Genomic DNA, 21,886 nt, shown 5'->3' on the forward strand with positions numbered 1-21,886 from the left:
AACGATGTTGACGATTTTTCAAGCTTTGCTGCCTCCGTGAATAAACACTGGGAAGCGTTTCAGCTCTCCAAGTTATCCGACGACCAGTGCAAGGCACTACGTTTTGTTTGTGGTCTACAATCTCCGCAAGATGCACCGATTAATCGCTAAGTTGGAAGCTGAAGAGAATGCTCCGCCGGCGGAAGATTCGAAGCTCACCTTGGAAAGTCTCGTCGAAGAGTGCCATCGGTTCAACAACTTCAAGCAGGACACCAAAATGATAGAGAAATCCGTCGTTTATGCCGTTTCAATGAAGCCTCCCAAGAAAAAGAAGCCGAAGTTCACATGCTTCTGTGAAGGAATATCCCTATCAAGACAACAACTGCAACAAGTGCAAACGCAAGGGACATAAAGAAGGGTATTGCTCAACTGCCGAATCAAAATCGTAACCTGGAAAGAAGTTCGAAAAACCCAAGCCCAAGGAGTTCATCACGTCCAAAGGAATTTCCATCAAGCGTATCGATCTTCAAGGGAAGAGGAAATACGTTTCTGTTGGAATCAATGGCAACGATGCAACTCTTCCACTGGACTGCGTTTCCGATGTCACGATCATATCAACACAAACGTGAGAAGCAATCGGAAGACCAAGCATCAAGGAAACTGAGATAACGGCAATCAGCGCTTCTGGAGACATGATCAGCATTGTTGGTGAGTGCTTCGCAGAACTAACCATCCGAGGTGTGTTGTCTACGTGTCATCAAACCCTGATTTGAATGTCCTGGGAATTGAACCAATCGAGTTATTTGATCTGTGGTCTATTCCTTTCAACTCGCTGGTCAACGTCGCTGCTCTCCATAAACCGGAAGACACTGTCCAAAAATTACGCTCGAAGTTTCCTGAAGTGTTCCAGAGCACACTTTGTCGGTACACTAAAGCGAAGGTAAAACTCTATTTGAACCCCAACGTCCGTCCCGGTTACTGTCCAAAAAGACCGGTGGCTTATGCAGAACTTCCAAAGGTCGATGCCGAACTTTAACGACTGGGAATCATTTCGCCAGTGAAGTTTTCTGACTGGGCAACTCCGATAGTTGTGGTCCGGAAATCCGACAACGTTTCTGTTCGAATTTGTGGTGACTATTCTACGGGACCAAATAATGCGCTGGAATGGGATACTCACCCACTTCCACATCCAGATGATATTTTTGCTGACCTGTTTGATGCCTACCTGTAAGTCGAGGATGAGGAGGAATCACAGATGTACCTTACAATTAACACGCATCGAGCATTGTTTAAATACAGCCGTCTGCCTCCTGCAATCAAGTCGGCCCTGGCCTGTTGCATGAATTCCTGGAGTTAAACCATATCTCGACGATACCATGGTCGCCAGTAGAACGAAGGAAGAGCATGACCGGCGTCAAATCAAGAACGTGTCTCAACTTATATCGTACCTTGGGGCTATCAATTAATATGGACGTTTTATCAAGCAAATGAAGGAACTAAGGCCATCCTTGGACAACTTGCTGAAGAACGGTACAACTTTGACATGCAGTTTGTGTCGACTGAGGAATTTGGACACGCAGGAGGTCATTTCACGACTGATGAACTTCCATGTAAAACCGATGAGGAATATGTGATTGCTTCTGTACAAATGGAAGCTGATATCAAAGCCGTTCTCAGCGATTGTACTTCAAGTCTCCCCGTGACGTCTGAAATGATTGCTGCTGAAACCTCAAGAGATGTTGCTCTCCAATCGGTGGTGTTCCATATTAATGAAGGATGGCCCAATTATCCTAAGGCTGATTCAGTTGTTCAACAATTCTTCAATCGGCGAGGCAGTCTTCAAGTTGTGCAGAATTGCATCATGTTCGGCGATAAAGTCGTAGTTCCGGAGGGCTTTCGAAGACGCATTCTCCAGCAATTACATCGAGGTCACCCGGGAATGAACCGAATGAAGTCCCTCGCACGAAGTTTCGTCTATTGGCCTAACATTGATTGCAATGTCGAAGGATTTTGGTCGATGCTGTAAGTTTTGTGCTGAAGCTGCTAAATCACCACGCAAAACCGACCTGGAATCGTGGTCCATTCCATCAAAGCCATATAGATTATGCTGGTCCGATTGAAACTTTCCACTACTTTCTGATGATCGACGTTTTTTTCAAAATCACCAGAAATCTTCCGCACACAAACTATACTACCACATCGGCGACATTGGAGATGCTGCAGGAAACCTTTGCGAGGTTTGGTAATCCCAAAACCCAAAGATGAAAATGGAATCACGCCCCTAACACTCGCTCCATACCATCCTCAGTCCAACGGACAGGCTGAGCGTTTTGTAGACACACTTAATCGAGGACTAAAGAAGTTACGTGAAGGGGGAAATACGGCAACTTTCCAACATCTTCAAACATTTCTTTCCATATACCGGTCGACGCCCAACCAAGGTGCACCTGATGCCAAATCACCTGCGGAGCTGTTCCTATCACTACAACCCTAGATTTTCTCAAACCTTGTAAATCAACGACACCAGTTGCAAATAGCAAGCAATTCAACCGTCGCCAAGAGGGAATTTTCCGCTGATGATTTGGTGTATGCAGAGACTGGCTTCCTGTTAAGGTGATCGAGAGAAAAGGTTACGTCCTTCTGGAGAACGGTCGCCTTATCCGCTCTAACACTAACCAACTAAGGCAACGTTATCTGGAAGACGCTAAAGAAGGTACTGCGCCAAGTGATCATCTACCATGAACCGTGCTGCTTGAAGAGTTCAACAAGCAGCCTGATGATATAACCGATCCTGGAGAAGTACAACAACTGGATGAAGTTCTGGCTCGTGACGAACCGTTGACTGAAGAAGAGGTGATGTTCAAGATGAGGATGTTGTTGAAGACATTGTGCCAGTACCTACCGATCATCCCATTCGGAACCGAAGGCTTCCATCACCTTACGGCCTTTTCTGAGGGGAGGATGTTCCATAGTAACCACATGAAATGATCATCTTAGAAGCCTATGAATAATCAAGCTGTTTGACACAACTATTTTCTACATTGATTAATGTTTTGACCTTCGAAGTGTACAGACCTAGTTAACCAACAACCAGTATTTTATTAGAGCCTGTAACACTCAGAATTCACTCCTCAATGTTCCTCATGTTATTAATAATTCTTGCAGTGTATTGCCTAGGAATTCCTCAAAAATTACTCTTGAAAAAAAATCACTACGAACTGAACATTGCATTAGGTCATAAATATCATTGATCGATTCCCTTTATCGACTTTCTCTTTCGTTATTAACTTGGGTATAGAACCGTTACTTGTCATGGTTGTCGTAGCAGAAGATAGATAATAGCTTCTTTCATCGATCTGTGAGCTGAAAATAACGGAGAATGTCTTAACATGGCCATGAGGATGCAAAGAGAAAGTTTACGAAGAGAATCTGCCTATGTTACTTAAGACCCAATGCAATGTTCAGCTTGACTTGAAGTTCTCTTCCTCAGTCACTTTGTATTCTCCTGAAATTTCTTTGGAATTACCATAGGAATTATTTTATGGATCTGCTCATAATTCTCATTATTTTTTTTTTAATTATCCTCGTAATTTCATTGGAACAATCTTTTGAATTCTCTAAAAATTTCCCTGGAATATCCTTGGAATACAGCTCGGAATTCCTTTGAAATTGTCCTCAAAATATTTTTGGAATTATCCACCGAATTCGGAATTCAATCCTCGTGAAATTTTTCTTGGAATTTCCATAAAATTTTCCTTTTGGAACACTCCTAAGAAATCCATTGAAATTATTTTCAGAATTTTCGATGAATTCACCTGGAGTTTTAGGTTCTCTTGGAATCATTCTCAGATTTTATTATATTGTCAGACGCAAGCAGATTTTAGAACATTCAAGAATTGCTTGGACTTCTGCTTGGAAAACGGTAGGCCAGTAGCCCATAGATATTGAGATATTTATTTCTGGACCTGTTACCCCTGCTCCTACACTATTGTCCAGTCTAGAGCTGTCTGCATAAAAGACAATTGATCCTGGAAGAATGATTGGTCCCCCATTTTCCCGCAAATCGCGATCCGGATCTGCTACATTTTAAAGACGATCGAAGTGATATTCTTTCTTCATCCAATCTTCCCAAGAGAATCAATATTGAACATTTTTAGGATGCTCATATGTCCTCTAAGATCACCTTCAAGGAAGTGCTGTGACCGTCGGATCCATAATGTACTCCTTTCGGCTTCAAATTGAATAAATTGAAGCAACGGAAGCAGATAAAGCAGAGCATCTATGTTGCTGATTGCACCAGTTATTGAGAGAGTAGCTAGTCCTTGCAGACTCCCCAGCTTCTTCTGAGCTGATTTTTCATTGGTTTTAGGCCACCAAACCAATGATGCATAGGTTATTCTGGATCTTACAATCGTCAAATAAATCCAGTGGATCATTTTAGGTTTAAGTCCCCATTTCCTACCAAAAGTTTTTTTTTTACTTATCCAAACAGCATTTGTTGCCTTACTGATGACTTGTTCTAGATTCCCTTGGAATGAGTTCCTTAAAAATTCAAATCAAATTCCATAAGCCTTCAAGGGGTAATCAACTCTGCACACAGTGCCGAAACATTGTTCGGCACGATAGAGCACACTTTGACAAGTAGGACAAAAACAATATAATATAAAACGGCATCACTGTTGAGTGTTGACGTTTAGCCAATCGTTGCCTACCCGGTTTCGAGGATCGTTCGAAAAAAATCTATAAGTATTCTCTGAACCGTGACCCGTTGAGAGTGTGTTGTCAATACGGCAGTCAAGACGGCTGAAACGGGTTACCTCCAGCGACAATTTGTCAAAAGTCTGGAAGATCTGGTCATTCAATACGACGGTACAGTTCGGAATGCGATCGGCGAAGTCGTTGAGTCTTCCAATGGCGCAGACTGGTTGGATCCCATAATCATGAAAAACAAAACCAATGCACGTTCGCAGTACATATCAACGCAACTCAAAATTAAGCCGGCTGCGGAGGAATTTTTGAAGAAGTCTGGCTGGGTAATGCTATGAAAATAAGAAGCTGCCCAAACTGGGGCTTACCGACCGACACGTTTTCGATTGAGGATGGAATCATAGAGAAAATGCCCACCAGTTGCCTTTGATGATTAATTTGGAAGGCCACGTAAACAATCTCGGCCCTTATTACGAGTATCGCTTCACGGTGAAAACGTTTCTCTCGGTTATTCTTGCCAGTCTCAGTTGGTATGGACTTCAATGGGTTAACCACAGGAATTTATATGGATGTCCATATAATTTTGAAAGAAGTTCCAGTACTGTCATGGGATGTCAATACGTATTAGCTCCACATATTCCATCAGACCTGGACTGCTGTACGATTGCCTAAGCGCAATAGCATAAGATTTATTGGAACGGATCAAATCCAATTACATTCTATTCTATTCCACGAGTCCGATATCAAGCACATCACCGTCACCAGATCGGGTTATTTTGCAGATGCATCGCTGTCACTATCCTTCTGTAGAACGAGCTCGTATCAAGGGTCCTCAGTGCGATGGGCTGCCTACCGATCGGTCAACTGTAAGGCCTTGGTCATTACTGAAAAAAATGTTGAGGCTTTATTGAAAACTGGCTCGAGGATGTTGCTCCTAGAATCGGGAAGAATTTGATATGCAGCAGGTAACAATTTGATCCGTCATTGATCAAGCTACGCCTTCGTTTCTGTACATCTGCAAGGAATCATCCGGAATCTGGTGGACGGGTTCAATTTTCTATACAGTGTTTTATGGCTTTTACTTCCTCTTCCACTTCCCGAAGGGAAGCTGATTGCTTGACATGATCCATCAGAAAAATTGAGCATGTAAACACAATCACAAAAGTCGTAGCTTTCGGGGTTGCCAAACTCATGGATGATTGACACCTTGATTGATTGACCCTTGGTTGACATGTTCGGCACAGCGCTTAGCACAGCTTTCGGCACAGCTCAATCACTCGGTACCGATTTAGGTGTGCAGAGTTGAATACCCCTTGATCAGCCTTGCACATTGTTTCTTGGTTGATTTTTGTTTTCAAATTTGTGATGTTGGTAAATGTTTATCTTCGTTCCAGATTCCTGAAAATGTCTCCAAGTATAATTATTTTAAAGACCAGCATTTCAAAAAATATTGTTCAAGTATCAAATTTGTGGAAAATAACCATGTTCCAGAACATAAAACAGACAAAAATATGCAAGCCTCTTAATTTTTAAATTTAGTTGTTACTGAAGATAAATTGGGTAAAGATCTATTAAGTTCTATGACTGAAATAAAATAACGAGGAAAATAAAACGTTTGCATTATAAAATGGATTCATTTCTTAAAAAAATCTCAGAGAATTTGAAAATTCTCTGACTAATAATGATAAAATTCCCTGAAAATAACAGTTTTTTTTCCAGGAAAAATAAACTTCCTTGAGCATTCAGGTTTTACAGATAGTAGACACCATGTTATGTTCGAACACAAATGTATACATGTCAAATAAATAATTTAAAAAATAACCCTTATAAATCATTGCAGGAAAATCGAGTGAGCTTTCACTCGGTATATTAGTATACTCCTAGGCTGATTAAAATATTCGTCGACTTTCCTCATATTCGAGAAGCTTTCCTGGAAACCTTGCAAAATTCTACGCACTTTGTGAGCAAATCCACGTTTTGCAAAATTGAGTCCAAGTCAACTCAATTTTAAGTTGATCTCATCGTCCGTGTCTTGAATTGATGAGACATCCTGCGTGCAACATAAAACAATGTAGCACTCTGCAAGCAATGTGATACACATGTTGCCTACCGCAAGGAACATACCACACTGAACTAAACGAACTGGTTGCACCCGTCGTAATAGAAAATTTAAAAAAGTAAAGCATTTAGAAAAAAAAATTAATGCCGATAAATGAAGCAAGCTAAGCACTGACTGATGATTGAAAAATGTTGAAAATGATTTGAAGATGGACAAAATACTAACATGAATCGCCGGGTGGCCTGTAACTGCGACATTAGCATGAAGGGTTTCACATTCACAAGCAACGAATGCTTTGCTCTAAAGAAAGCATCATGGGAGAAAACCATTAGCAACAACAATCATCGAAAAAAAAAATGGAATTTAAAAAAAAGGAAACGTACAACACGCAAACTACAGCAAAAATCGATGGAGACGATACGCGACTGTTTTCCTTGATCTTGATCCGAAATGAGTGGAATATTATTTTGTTATTCTGTTAATCAATACACATCTTTCCGATCTGATTCAGATAATCTTTCTGGGAAAAATTACCAGTGCAAGGCAAATTAAACACTAAAAACTAAACCTTAAAGCTAGGTTAGGTAAGGTGATTCAAGCTGAAGTTCTAGCAACTTGAAAAAAAATGTACATTTTCAGCTTGAATCACCTTCTCGTATTCGACTGTCGTTGGCTCCTAACACATTAGAACCGATCTAGTTAGAAAAATTGTTAGCAATAGTAACAGGAAAGGAAACATTCATTCTCCTTTTGTTAGGAATTAGAACCAACAGAAGATAGGGAAAGAAACAGTCAGCATTCCATATTAAGGTTAGTTTTTTTTTTCGAGCCTAACAGTAAGCTATTGGTTTTCTAACAGAACTCGTTAGTTAAAAAAAGAAGTCAAAACAACATACCTTTCAATGGAGCTGATGTTACCGAACCGTTCGACCGTTTCTTTGTCGGTTTCCTTTTTGGTACGCATCTCTTCCAGTAGGACTTCTCCATGCCGGCCAGCGGCCATAATGTCCTCCTAAAAATATGACTTCCATTAGTTTTCCCCCTCCCAAAACAAACAAACCAATCAACAAACCTTCAACTTCTCATACTGATCACCCTGCTCGCCGATTAGCTTCTCCGTAGCTTCCACCGAGTTCGGGAACTCCATCTCGTGAATCATCTTCATGAATGCATCCAAATTGCACGAGATCATATTGGTCAGCCCGGAAAACTTTTCCAACGAAATCCGCTGCTGGATCCAATCGTGATGGGAATAGACTAGCTCTCCACCCAACTCGCCGGACAGCTGGGTTCGCGAGATGTACTCCTGCAGGTCTTCCAGCGTAGCGCAAACCACCACCCGGAAGCGAAACTCGTCTTTGAAGAACTTGTTGCTCACCTCGGAGATGGCCTTCTGCAGGAAACCCGAAGGCCTCAGCACGTACACGAAGTGTACCATGGCGGGAAAGTAGATGGAGATTTTCAGCAGGACGGCCTTCACCGCGGCCCAGCGGTCTTTCCGCCGGTCGATCAGTAGATTGAAGCCGAGATCCGCCTCCGATAGGGACGGCACCGAGGTGAGGTACAGGATCAGTTTTTGGTAGTCTAGATCGGACAGGTTGTGAAAGTTGTTGTAGTCCGGGAAGGTGATCAGCGGACAACCGTCTTTGGAGCGGCCACCTGGAGGGAAAAAAATAAATGTTTCTAAGCTATTTGGTATCTGGGATTTTTTGACAGTTTTAACATTCGTATTGAGGTCGCCAATAATTGTGCAAAATTTGAACGAATGTGGTCGATTTGCGAAAGAATTTGAAACTTTGTATGGGAAAATGTAAGGGAAAAGGAATGATCCTATTCATTTGCTTACCAAAAATCCGAATATTGCTCAAATTTCACAAAATCTCGAACTTGGATTGAGAAAACTATACAAAACGACTTTGTCGAAGACTGCAAATTGATGTGATATTTGCATAAAAAGTTGTTAATCTTTAACTTTAGACCAAGTGTTCCACACGAGGGAGAAGACGGCTTTCATTTAAGTACCTCTGGGAACCGATTTTATTTGCAACGAAAACAGAGGCATATAGTTTTAGAATCTAACCATTCAAATGTCAGTTCGATAACGACAATGGATGCAGTACTTAAATTACGAAAAAGATCTCGTTTTCTACCAGTTCTTTGAAGTTTTGGCTACTTTCTGAAATCACTATGGCGATGGCTTTCTGCAGGACACTTTTCGCATTGCAATGGTAATGAAATTGACCAGGAAGCTTGCCCCCGTAGTACCAACAATCGATTCGAAACTAACGATTTTAAATTGGCTCACTACTTGACTAGCCTATTGGTCCCAAGCAAATCGATTACAAAACCCATCCTAGTATAAATTCCAGAACTACACTATGTTTGTTTTGATTCGCTTAGAAAGTTTTATAGATAAAATAAGGGGTTCGTAAATTTTCCTATGTTTCGAGGGGTGCATCGATTAGCTTAGGACCGAAGATAGTACCAGAGCTGAGCCAAAAAGTTGAGCTCGTTTCTTCGGGACCTTCTGGTCTTAGAGTTACCTCTATGGTAGTACTGGGCATCCAGATGCTTAGATCAGGCGAATAGATATTCCATTCCGGCTACCACCTTCGGTGGAGAAATGTACTTGAGCATGAGTCATGTGAGGGTCTCTGTTACTATAGCAGGAAAACACAAACGAACAAGACTATACCCACATATGCCGCCCTAGCTTCATTTATTTTGTATCTGAGCAGCAACGTTCTTGCGTGGTTTTTGTTTTGTTAGCAGGTTCTCCGAGTGTATTGTACAGCATAGATCACTCTGGTATTGCTTGGGCTGCGCTGTCAAAACCATCGAGATACAACAATATATTCATCAGTACAACGATTGTTCTATCAGACAATCTGCACAGAGGTGCACCTTCTGGAATTTTAAATAATTTCATGTACAATTTGTTGTCAGAAAAGCAAATGAACTTTTCCCTTGGACAGCTGACTTCCAGAATTAGTTACATGGGTCTGCCCCAAGGCTAATGTTTCAGCCCTCTTATTTATAACTTTTATGTCAAAGATATCAACAACTGTTTGGCAGAACAATGCACGCTTATACAACTTACAGATGACGGTGTGGTTTCCGTAAGAAGTCCACATGCCGTGGACTTGCAAGGACCACTGCAAAGTTCCTTAGATAACTTGTATTCATGGGCTAGGAATCTAGGAAACAAATTCTCGCCGCAGAAAACTGAACTCTTAGTGTTTACTCGAAAGCCGTACCCAGACCAAATGCAGCTTAATCTTTTTGGCAGAAACATTACTCAATCATTGTCTTTCACGTACCTTGGGATCTGGTTTGATTCAAAGGATCAACTTTCTCCGTTCAATTTGCGGCACATGGCGGGGTGCTGATCCGGGAGACCTTATAACGCTTTATAAAACAACAATTCTCTCTGTTCTAGAGTACGGCACTTTCTGCTTTCTCTCGGCAAGAAAATGTCACCTAATAAAATTGGAACGAATTCAATATTGTTGTCTGCGTATTGCTCTCGGCTGTATGCACTCAACGCATAACATGAGTCTCGATGTTCTGGCAGGAGTAACACCTCTCCAGAACCGTTTCTGGGAGCTCTCTCTCAGGATACTAATCAAATGTGGAGTAACAAACACACTTATAATTGCAAATTTGAAGAAATTCTTGGGCTGAACACACAATCTCGATTTATGAGAATCTACCTTCACTACATATCTTCGGATATGTGTCTTCCTTGGTATACTACAGACCATGCTCACTTCACCTTTAGCAGTTCCTCAATTTAGTATGATCTGTCCATGAAACAAGTGATTCCTGAGATTCCAGATCAACTTCGAACTATTATTATCCCACGTATTTTGACTGAAAAGTAACAACACGTCAATAGCGTGAAAAGATATTTTACAGACGGGTCACGTCTCAATGGATCCACTGGCTTCGGTGTCTTCAATGAAAACTCTAGCGCCTTCCGCATACATCAGGAACCTTGTTCCGTTCATGTTGCTGAGCTGGCAGCAATCAACTTCGCATTGGGGATGATTTCCAACATGCCCGCAGACCATTACTTCATCTTCTCAGTTCGATTGAGGCTATTCGGTCGATGAAACAAGGTAGGCACTCATCTTAATTCCTTTCAAAGGTAAGAGAGCAGATGAGTGGGCTGGTCGAAAGATCATATGTGATTACTTATCAGTCATGTTTTTACCATAACTGTCGTGTATAGGGATACGACCTTACGGTCGATTTCACTAACACTACTATATTAGTTATCGTGTAGGATACTTAAATATGAGAAATAAAGATTCATTTCGTTCTTGCCTCTTGAACACAGTGGTTTGATTATTCGATTGATCGGACATTACAATAACATATATTGTGCAACAGCTACTTCGTAAGGACAGTGGTAGAGACATGGATTACTGCCAAATTTCGAGATAAAATTCAATACAATTATAATATAGGGGAAATGGATGTAATTTCGGCCTAAATGCCCCTAATTTGGGCCTATACATAAATTCAGCAATCGAATAAATTTTCAATAGCGACCAAAAATATCCATTAGTACCGTCGCAATGACGCGTTCATCTAGATAAAATTTGTAAATGGCAGATTATTAGCGATGGTCCCAATCTTAGATCCATAGGTCAACATTAGAGCCTTTTCTCCTACAGCGATCTGCTATTCTCAGGGCTAGTAGAGATCACTGCTGTCAAAAATAGTGATTTTAGTGACCATGTTATAGAAATAAGTGACCAAATAGTGACTTATAGTTGTAAAAATAGTGACTATAAAGTGACCTAAGAGAAAATAAATTCTTGATGTTTCAGACTTATTCAATAAGTATCTCATTAACACTTATGTACGATTTGAACCTTTAAAGCAAAAGATGCAATAGAAAGATTATGGCCAAGCCCACGGTATTAGTCAGAGTGTCTAACTGCTAAAACCTGAAAAACCAGGAATCCTCAGGAAATTTTAGTTTTTCCTTAAACTACCTAGGAGGCTCAGAGTATTTAATAATTTTCTTACTAAGGATATTTAAAAGAAAAGAATGAATTTTAAAATTCAAGCATTTAAATTTTCTCGTTATTTGCATTCACACTTTGAACTTTATAGACAGTGGACTAATCTTCAGTGACAAATTAATTAAAAAAACAGAGGCTTGAAATGTGTTTCTTTCTTTTTTTTTTGGAACATGCCTATTTCCTAGAAATTTTAAATTTGAACTAGTTCTGCATTTAAACATTTAAAAAAAATCCAAAATCTGGACTCAAAATCCATGCACAGTTTTAAAAGCCCGTGGAATTTTACTATAATTTCTAAGGACCTCATTTCAAGGAAACCCTGGGAATTTTTTTTTCCAGAAAAAACATCACATTCAATCAGCTTTTAAGGTAGTTCTAAGGAATTTTAGATTAGATAGTTTTGAGTAGACTTTCAAGAAACCATGATGTTTAATGAAAACTCTGAAAATTTCTGAGGAGCACAACTCCATCAAAGAAAAATTTCAAGGGCCTTCTGAGGATAATTTTGTGTTTGTGGGAGAAAACGAATCTGGAGCATAAGTACTTGGAATCTCCTTGAAAATACTAAAAGGAGGATTACAATCACATCTGAGAATAACTCCAGAACATCTTCAAAGGAATTCGGAAAATACATTCAGAAGGATTCGCCAATCAAATAATGAGAAGAAATCTAAGGAATTTGTGAGGAGAAATGCCAATGAATTCTTAGGAGACTTACAATGTGAGCAGAATTCCAAGGGAAGTTTTGAAGTTCTTTTGTAGTTTGAGAAACTAGCCGGATGTTCGCAACGCCTCTGGAAATTTCTTGAACTTTTGTGCTCCCGCAATGTTAATGGAATTAGAACGAAATAATTAATACAATTCTATGATTTTCACTGAGGTTCTTAAGATTTTTTTGAAGTTCATGAAACTTCCCTTAAATAATCGACACTAATTTATACCTACTTCAATAGTCTAGACTTTCTTGTCTAAACGATTATTCTCTAGACTGCCCTGAATTTTCAGTATTTTTTTAAGAATCCGCAACTTTACTGAAATTAAATAATCTGCCCTGAAGTTTCGAAAATTTCCCTTAAGTATTATAACCATTATAAACAATCACTAATTTTCTCTGAACTTATATATAGTTACCTGAAGTTCTCTAAATTTGTTTAATAATCCGAAAAATTTTCATTTCATACTTCCCTGACGCTTCTGACGTTTTCGGATCAATCACAGAATTCATGGAATACCCCATCGTTCCACGGAACTTCTTGTAAGCCTCTGCAAATTTGCTTAAGTTAATGGGATTATTCTGAAGTTATCTAATTGTCCTTGAAGTACTCGGAACTTCGTTGAATATCATGAAACTATCTAAAAGTATCTAAATATATTAGAAGTTCTCTGGAATTTCTTGAAGGTATCACTGGTTGCTAAAAGTTCTCATTTTTTTTTTAATAATAAAAATTCGTTGATTTTCTCTAATCAATTTTGCTAAATCTTCGCGTTTTTTAAGTTCTTGAAATCTTCATGATATAACACGCTTAAAATACTCTCACGTTTTCCGGATGTTCATATAATTTTTATCACGTTCCAGAAATTCTCTGCCCTTTTGATTCTCTAATCTGTCTTTATGTTCTCGAAGCTTCCCACAAGCTCTCAATTCTATTGAAGATATCGGTTCTGGTGCTCGGAAATAAATGGAATTCCCGTAAACACCTTTAAATTTCCCTGAAATTCCCTGGACTTCTGTGAAGTTTCTGAAATATTTCTGATGTTTTCATAAATTCTCTGAAGGACCCTGTACTTCCCTGAAATTCTCGGAACATCTTATGGGTTCTCGATTTTTTTTTTTCCAGCACATCATGGAACTATCCTGAATTTTTCTAAATTTTCCGATTATAGATCTTTAAACTGCTTCAAAAGTCTTGACTAAAGCTACGGAAACTGCTCTTAAGATCTGAAATTCCCCAAAAATCTCTAGATCTAGCTTTTCTGAGGTACTTAGAAATTCTTAAAAATTTGCACAATATCCCTCATGTTTTCTACATTCTGAAATTCTAGGAACTCCATAAAAGTTCCCGAAAATTTTCAGATGCTAAAAGAACCGCTTTGAGGTTCTTAAAGCTTCCAGTAAGTTTCCCGTATTTTCAGCCTGGACTTACTCAAATTAAGTAAGTCTTAAATTTCAACAATCAATGGATTTGATTGTAAAGCTGCTTCTTTAAAACTGATTGCCATGTCTTAAAAATGTTTGGGTAAATTGCTGTTCTTTTTGATCCACCAAAAAATAACATATTTTTAACGCATTTGAAAAAAATAGCTTTTTATTATAAATCTGGAATTTATCCATTAAAGTACTGGAAAAACCTGGAAAACTCAGGTAATTTTATTTAGAAAAATGAGTAGACACCCTGTAGATAGAGAAAGACGATTTAATGCCACAAAGCACAGAATGATCAATCTTGAAATAAATTCACGCTTACAAGTTGAAAATAGTGACTGATTACAAGAAAGTGACTTTAGTGACTTGGCCTTAAAAAAGACCAGCCCTGTATTCTATGTAGATCCATCTAAAAAAATCCGAAACGTTTAAAGCAAGCATCAGAAATAGCTATTTGAAATCCAAAAATACCGGACGCAGCATGTATGGGAACGGGACCTATCATGTCCATTCTGTTTCCATAAACTTCATTGAACTTCCCTAATAAAAAATTACCATACACGAACGATAACCCAAATGATTAAACTATTCCACAAATGGTTTGGATGATACCACGAACACGTTAAGCAAATTAACCATAACATTTTTATTAGGGTTAGAATAGGTACAACGTAAACATTCTATAAAATATGCTATAATATAGGATATCACTATTCAACTTGCTGCACCAATTTTCGATCAGTGTATGTTTAATACAATGCATCATTCAGAATTTCTGTCGCACGACGCAGCAACAAAATGTTGCACACCACCAATGCGATTGCCTACATTCTGGCGCTGGCACGAAAAGAAATTTCCTGATAAACAAAATCTCACCTGTAATGATCGCATACTGCGGATGAAGCAAATCGGCCACATCGGCCACACTGAGCGGTTCCTCCGCCGAGCTGACACTGGAATTCATCTGTTGATCATTGCTACCAATGGGACCACCATTTCGGTGCTGCTGCTGCTGCTGCTGTTGTTGTTGCAGAGGATGCCCATTCGCCACGCTGGGTGCCACCACGTGGCCCGTCGTCGTTATCAGCGAGTTGCAACTGCCGAACGCGTTCATATTGAGATGATTCCCATTCTGGCACACGTTTTCGATCAGCTTGTTGACGTTGGTAGAGTTTTGCAGATTTTGGCTCAGCACCGTTTGCACCGAACTGACCGATGTGACCGACGACTGGTGCTGGAACAGATGATGGTGATTGTTATGGGCGTGCACCGAGTGATAGGATGATGCCACGCTGTTGGCTCCTCCGCTGTTGTTGGCCAGATTTTGAGATTCTGCAATGGGAATGGGTGGTGGAAAGAGATTTTGATTTTTAATTAGAAAAGAAAGCAATTTCCTAGTTTCAGTAGGGTTTAGTTGTGGGTAAACAAACTTCGAGGGGGGGGGGGAGGGGCAGTACCCAAGCGATTGTCGGAGAAAACCGGCTTTTAGTAGTGTATATTATTTTTCAATCTACAGCTTCCATGAGGGAGGAGTGCGTGCAACGAAATGATGCTTGGCTTGCGACGGGTGGAATAAATTAGATTCTGGAAACGTGCAGTGCTCGATGCAATCCCCTTCCCAAAGAACCAAGAAGTAACACCGCCATGCATGAAGCAGGTGGGTCGAAGCATATATGTATACAAACGCCTTTCTTCCTCATGCACAACACACATTATTGCGCGCGCCCGTGTAATAAAAGTGAGATAATTGGCTTACTTCCCTACTGACTGAGCGAGGAGCATGGCTGGAATTGGTTTGTTGTGGTGCGGTGGTCGGCAATTATCAGCGCATCACACGCGGTTGGATAATGTGAATATAATGCACATATACACGATTCTGCTGAGCTATGGACATGCCAGAAGCAAATAGATCATCAATCTCCTCAGGACGGGCCGAATCATCTTTTATCTGACAGAAGACTACCACCTGCTGCTGCATTACTATTATGCATATATCAATCCGATGCGCATTTCTTCTCTTCATTTCTCAATCGAACCCGTCGCGGATCGTATCTTCCAACAACACAGAGTTTCTACAGGGAGGAAATTAAAACGCGTTGTATAGGCAAACGAAGCGGATAATTAAATGGCTACTGGACTTACTGGGCGATTGAGCTGAAGGCCATGTAGCAATCGGAGAGAATGGATACTCAAATTGATTGGTGGCTAATGGCTTAAGTAGGTATGATAATGAAGGAAATTTTTCATTTAACTTTAAAAACAAAAACAAAATTGCCGTACGATTATCCAGCCTTAACTTTGTAAGTGAACGCAATCTAATACTTTTCAACCACGAATTATTATATTATAGTTATGTGAAGGTTGATACGAAACAAACAATTCACAATGGTTTCAAAGCTCTTTGATAAGAAGAAAATAAAAATTCAATCGATCCGAATGCGAAGGAGCCTGAGATTTCTCAGAAAGCAAAAGCAGTCACCACTAAGGCACCGAGCCCCATACATCAAGGCAAAGTAGCGAGTGTAAAGGTCAGGGATGCCAGATTTGAAACATGTCCTCATTTTGAAGACATTTGAAATTCTTTGAAGATATTTCTCGTTATTCTGCACTGCGAGTGAGGTGACAAAACTCATCGCTAGTGAGGTGACACTCCGCGCAAATCAACTGGGGAGTCTCCTCAATCGCGGTGACTATTGTCACCTCACTAGTGACAGCGAGTAACCTCACCTTAAGTCGACGTTTTTACTGTTGAAGACGATGTAGAGACTGGATCGATTCTTGTGAAAACGGAATTTTCTGTTCATCGTAGATTCAACGGATTGTAGCTCATGATACATAAAGCGGAAAGGATCAGGTGTGGATATAAGACTATTATATTTAGACTCAACTAAATGAGCATGGAGAACGGACCATTTTGGAAAAGCTTTGGAAGCCAACACAATTTAATCGTCTATTTGTATGTCCAAAATTTCTGTCATTCTTTTGAACATCTTCTGCTTAAGTTTCTCCTGGTACTCATCATACCTCTTCATGCGGCGCAGCACATGCGGAATCAACTCCTTTCGTTGGAAGAAATTCGTCTCCGGTCCATCGCGTTCTTCCACCTTGCTCACAAAGTCGTAGACCGGCTCGTACCCAATCGACCGAAGGAAATGGTCAAATTGAACCGAGCTGTAATTCTGATAGATCGAATTCACCTGCATACCTCTGCGCTCCGCCTCGGTCATGATAGCATGCTCTCCAAATCCAAGCCTGAAAATCCGATCGAACTTGGTCTCCGTCGATGGAACTACCACTTCCGGTGCAGGTTTCTTCTTGAGTCTTGACCTTGGCAGCTTGCCGGTTCGTGGAGGCCGCACGTACGGAGGAGCCAAACAACGCTTCAACTGGATGGCCATCTGTCTCTGACGATGATCTTCCTTCGCAGCTCGCCGGGCTTCGTTCATCATATGCTTGTGCTCAAATCGTACCTGTCTGTCCGCAGATTTGATGAATTTCGGAGGGATTTTGTCCAACTCCGTCAAGAGCTGCGTGATAAGGTTGAAAACATAGCTGAAGCTTTCGGTTCCGGAAAATTTCAAAGCGCTGTCCTGTTGATCCCGTGGCAACAGATTCTTGTAGAGAACGTACAGAAGGGTGTCGAGGTTCCTCGTCCTTTCATTAGCAACGCACTCCCAAAGAGGATCCTTCGCCAATCTGTTCAGAACATCTTTCAGCTGAGCCGTACGATTCTCGCATCTTACCTTTCTATCCGTTAAATCATGAATTGCAAACTGCAAATTTTCAATCATTCGATCGTAATGCTTCTTAACGTCTTCCGCTTCCTTTTTGGCTTCCGTCTCGGCCCAATTGAGTACGTTCAGCCGACTCAATAATGTCATCAAATTAACATCCAGTGCATCTATTCCCCGTAGCAGACTCGAACTATCCTCAAAAACCGCATAAATGGGTTTGTCCTTTTCCAGATACTCTTTCTCGAAAAATTCCTTCACCGCCCATATGTCATTGTTCTCGTGCGGAGACCTTAAATTCACAATACTCCTGTTTGCAATCGACTCCGGATATCCTTCCAATTCTCCTTGCTCATCCCTATGGATCCAATCGTATTCCTTTCGCCATGGGTTTGGCATAATCAAATACAAAAAGTTCTGACACTTGATCCGTTCAGCCCATGTACGCTCCATCTTGATCACCCCGTTCCAAAGGGCGTCCATTTCCGGTTGCCGGTCACGAAATTCTTTCTCCAACCGTGCCGTCTCGTCGAGGCAAGGTTTAAGACTGTCTACCTCCCGCTGCGATTGGCTGAACCGCTGCCACATGACTTTCCGTAGGGCTTCGCTTATCTCCTCCAAACTTTCGTCGAACTTCTTGTGTTGTAGCCTCTCCGCTTTCAAAAACTTGCTTTGCTCGTACAGATACTCCTTCCGATAGAACGTTTCGAATTGCTTGCGGGAGGCTTCCCGCAGCTTGTGCATAGAATCACTTCGCACGAAATTGCGAATCCTTGGTCTGTGTGAAATCTCATTCCGATAGTGCAAATCCACCTGCGTAGCCAACTTGGAAGGATACTTTTTTTCTATACCCAAAATCTCCTCCTCGAACGGGACATCCTCAACCAGCAATCTGCCTCTCATACCCTGCCTTGCTCTGGACTTGTGGGTATGGAAACGATCTTCTACTTGCATCAGGGCCGCCATCTGCTCAGGAGTACCAACCTGGAAGGGAGTTTCAATTTTGACTTTGGGCTTAGCCACCGCAACGGGTAAGGCAGTAGCTTCCGATTCCGAGTCCGATGCGCTTCTTGCCAGAGCATTCCGGAACCAATCGAAGGAGATTTTTTTACCCTCCATTATCAGATAACTGCCGCTGTCATCACTCAAGCTGACGAAAGACGACAGCGATTGGTCTTGCGGGTCCACTTCAGCGGACTTCGACCAGTCATGTTTGAGGTTCCCGAAAAAACGCTGCTCCAGAATGGTGAGGAATTTGGACTTCAGAAGCTCGAATTTCTCGGCAATGGATTCCTTGCTTGGGATGCCGCCTTCGGTCGCCGATAGGTCTTCTTCGGCGGAGAACATGTTGATGAATGGGCTGTCAATTTGCTTGTCGGATACAAGGCTTTGCCTTCTAGATCGTCGTTTTCCGTACATTCCTCCACACCAGAGTTGTTAATAGAATAGTTAAGGCCCAAACGCAATGTTGGCGGAAGCGGAACGGAAGCGGAATGGAAACGGAAAGTTTGACAGTTGTCACAAATAACACGAAGAAGCCTAACCGATGTCGATTTGGTTCTAACTAGTTTTCAATCCGACAAGTAGGCTTATACCTTGTACAGACATACAAAGTTCACTGTTGTACTACCGTTGTACCAACAATCAATACGAAACTAACGATTTTAAATTGGCTCACTACTTGACTAGCCTATTGGTCCCAAGCAAACGATTAACGTACCCTATTCTAGTTGAAATTCTATTACTACACTATGTTTGTTTTGATTCGCTATGAAAGTTTGACAGATAACATCAGGGGTGTGTGGATTCATGCAGAACATGCAGGGGTGAGTGAAATAGCTTGGGACTGCTTGGGACCGTTGTTCTGGTACTGAGTGAGCCAAAAATAATAATGATTTTCTTCGGGACCCAGTGGTCTTAGAGTTACCTCTATGGTACAACCATAGAGGTAACTCTAAGACTAGTAGGTCCCGAAGAAACGTGCTCAACTTTTTGGCTCAGCTATGGTACTCTCTTCGGTCCCAAGCTAATCGATTCACCCCTCGAAACATAGGAAAAACCACTAATCCCTCATTTTATCTGTCAAACTTTCATAGCGAATCAAAACAAACATTGTGTAGTACTAAAATTTCGACTAGAATGGGGTACGTTAATCGATTTGCTTGGGACCAATAGGCTAGTCAAGGAGTGAGCCAATTTAAAATCGTTAGTTTCGTATTGATTGTTGGTATTACTCAGATCGGGCTTTTCCACTGCCGCTGCCGTTCCGCTTCCGCTGTCATTGCCCTTGGGCCTTTACGCAGAGTGAAGCTTGCAACACTGATGTCGATCAATGGGCATTTATTTTTGGCAACCTTTGTTTTTGTTTACACCTCAGATGATTTCACCTGGGTTGTGAAAGTTTCCTCTAGTTTCGATAACAATACATCCCACACAACAGAGTCACTTTGTCTACTGTGCTCGAAAGGTAGCCGGTTTGACAGTTCGATAGGTAGATTTTGGTTTCAGTCTGCGTAACTCTTCTATTATCAACTCTGCTCCACACTACTGTATGAAAAGTACATCAAGACACACGGCAACGGATAAATCACTCAGCACATTGTGCCGAAATTAGATTCGGCCAACTGTCATTGAAGTTATGCACAACATTACGTCCTGTTTGACTGTATTTTCAAGAACATCCTCTAATTGAATATACCCAGAGGAACTCAGACCAGCAGTTCACTTCTCGGTTCACTTATAGATTTAAATACGAAATGTAGGTTCTAGCGTGAGCTCGAGAGAAAGAGGCAGTTAGTACCCTTAATTCAAATAATGCTGCAACTCACACAAAACAAACTACAGAAGTTATATTCATCATCCTCTATAGTCGATCTCCAACAATGTTCCCCACCGGTTCCAACTCTTTCCAGCCGTTGATAGACCGTTGCTTTTCACATCACGAAAGGCTAGGTTTCTGGTCTGCTTTTGATGGCATTATAAAACCCTAAAACACAGGACTATTATTATCCTATGAACACAAAACACCAAAATTTTGCACACCCGCCACTTCCGCGTCATCCTCTATCCGATTTATCCTTGCGATTTCAAACCAAAACATTCAAGGTGTCAGAAAGACCGGGTTGCCGAGATGGGTATTTTACAAACAATCGCAGCTTGCTCTATATGACCGGCACAATCGGCACACTGACAAAGAAAGATGACCCAAGATTGGTGTGCGGAGTCACTCAGCACAGTGTACCGAAAGCAGATTCGGCACAGCTTGGGCACATCCACCGGCACACCTTCGGCTTAATCGCGTAGGCATTGGATTGTTCATTAAATAAAATAGGAGCACTGATGGACAGCTGTCATTGAAGTTGTTCACAACATTACGTGCTGTTTGACTGTGTATTTCAGAAACATACGTCTACCGTCTAATGGTGATAACCTCGGAGTCCACCTTGGAGCACATGATGTACGCGATTGGGACGCTGATGTCCACCGTGTCGAAGCTCTTGTCCTTGATGAAGGCTCGCCACGATTCACAGAATTCACCCGGGAAGTTTTCCTTGGAGAAGACGCCCAACGTTTTGCCATCCTTAGATCCCTTAATAGCCTCCAGCAGCTTTTTCAAAATTGGCCTTGTCTTTGTCGTTTTATCCCGTACCAACAGCTTCACCGACTGAATGCCCTCCTCACCGTCCGTCTCGATCTGCTTCAGGAAGTCAATCTTCTTCTTGCTGGTCAGGAAAAAGATTTACTTTTCGCACAGCACCGTAATCGTATCGGTCAGCTCGTATCCCAGTAGCCAGGTCTGCAGCGAGGTTGATTTGCTGTAGATGGTTTCCTCGTCTAGGCCGACCGCCGTCTGAATGCAATCCACCTTCTGCAGTGAATCATCATGGGAAAACTCCTGGTTCCTTCCAGTTGGCGTAGAGGCGTTTTATTCGTCGGTAGAAGGTGTCCTTATCGAGCACGATATTCGACATTTTCGGGGCCACTGCGATTGCAAACCTAAACATTCAAGCTGAGCTGCCAAACATGCCATAATATTCGTATATTCGTATATAAATCGCAGCTTGCTCTATGCCCGGCACTGCCGGTACACTGGCGGCACACCAGCGGCACACTTACGGACACTAAGAAAAATGTTGACCCAAGATTGGTGTGCGGAGTGACCTACCCCTTGGATTTATGACATTTAACATTGGGCCGTATGAATAAAAAGAGTTTACTTTACTTTCCCGTG

The 21,886-nt window shown here is 41.3% G+C and overlaps 3 protein-coding genes across 4 annotated transcripts in view; 1 reads left to right on the plus strand and 2 right to left on the minus strand.

Moving 5' to 3' along the window:
- Positions 1-21,886, minus strand: part of LOC135706715 (guanine nucleotide exchange factor DBS) — a 435,434-nt gene that overhangs the window by 330,518 nt on the left and 83,030 nt on the right. Inside the window, exons 2-5 of one of the 2 annotated variants that reach the window (XM_065228382.1) lie at positions 14,801-15,256; positions 7,818-8,404; positions 7,642-7,757; positions 6,971-7,045 (exon numbers count right to left, since the gene is read on the minus strand). In XM_065228382.1, coding sequence (XP_065084454.1) covers positions 6,971-7,045; positions 7,642-7,757; positions 7,818-8,404; positions 14,801-15,256 — 1,234 coding nt within the window. The remainder of the gene's footprint in view (positions 1-6,970; positions 7,046-7,641; positions 7,758-7,817; positions 8,405-14,800; positions 15,257-21,886) is intronic. The other variant, XM_065228374.1, reaches the window with a different exon arrangement.
- The window catches only part of Asap (ArfGAP domain of ASAP), a 480,120-nt gene that overhangs the window by 87,227 nt on the left and 371,007 nt on the right, over positions 1-21,886 (plus strand). The gene's annotated exons all lie outside the window — the stretch shown is intronic.
- LOC135706465 (uncharacterized) lies at positions 16,862-19,002 on the minus strand. The gene has a single exon (XM_065228081.1). The coding sequence runs from the start codon at positions 19,000-19,002 to the stop codon at positions 16,867-16,869; it is 2,136 nt and encodes a 711-aa protein (XP_065084153.1). The 3' UTR covers positions 16,862-16,866.

Source organism: Ochlerotatus camptorhynchus, unplaced genomic scaffold, assembly GCF_037179485.1.
Source record: "Ochlerotatus camptorhynchus isolate MF236.1 unplaced genomic scaffold, CSIRO-AGI_Acam_v1.1 ptg000023l, whole genome shotgun sequence".
Taxonomy (NCBI): Eukaryota; Metazoa; Arthropoda; class Insecta; order Diptera; family Culicidae; genus Ochlerotatus; species Ochlerotatus camptorhynchus.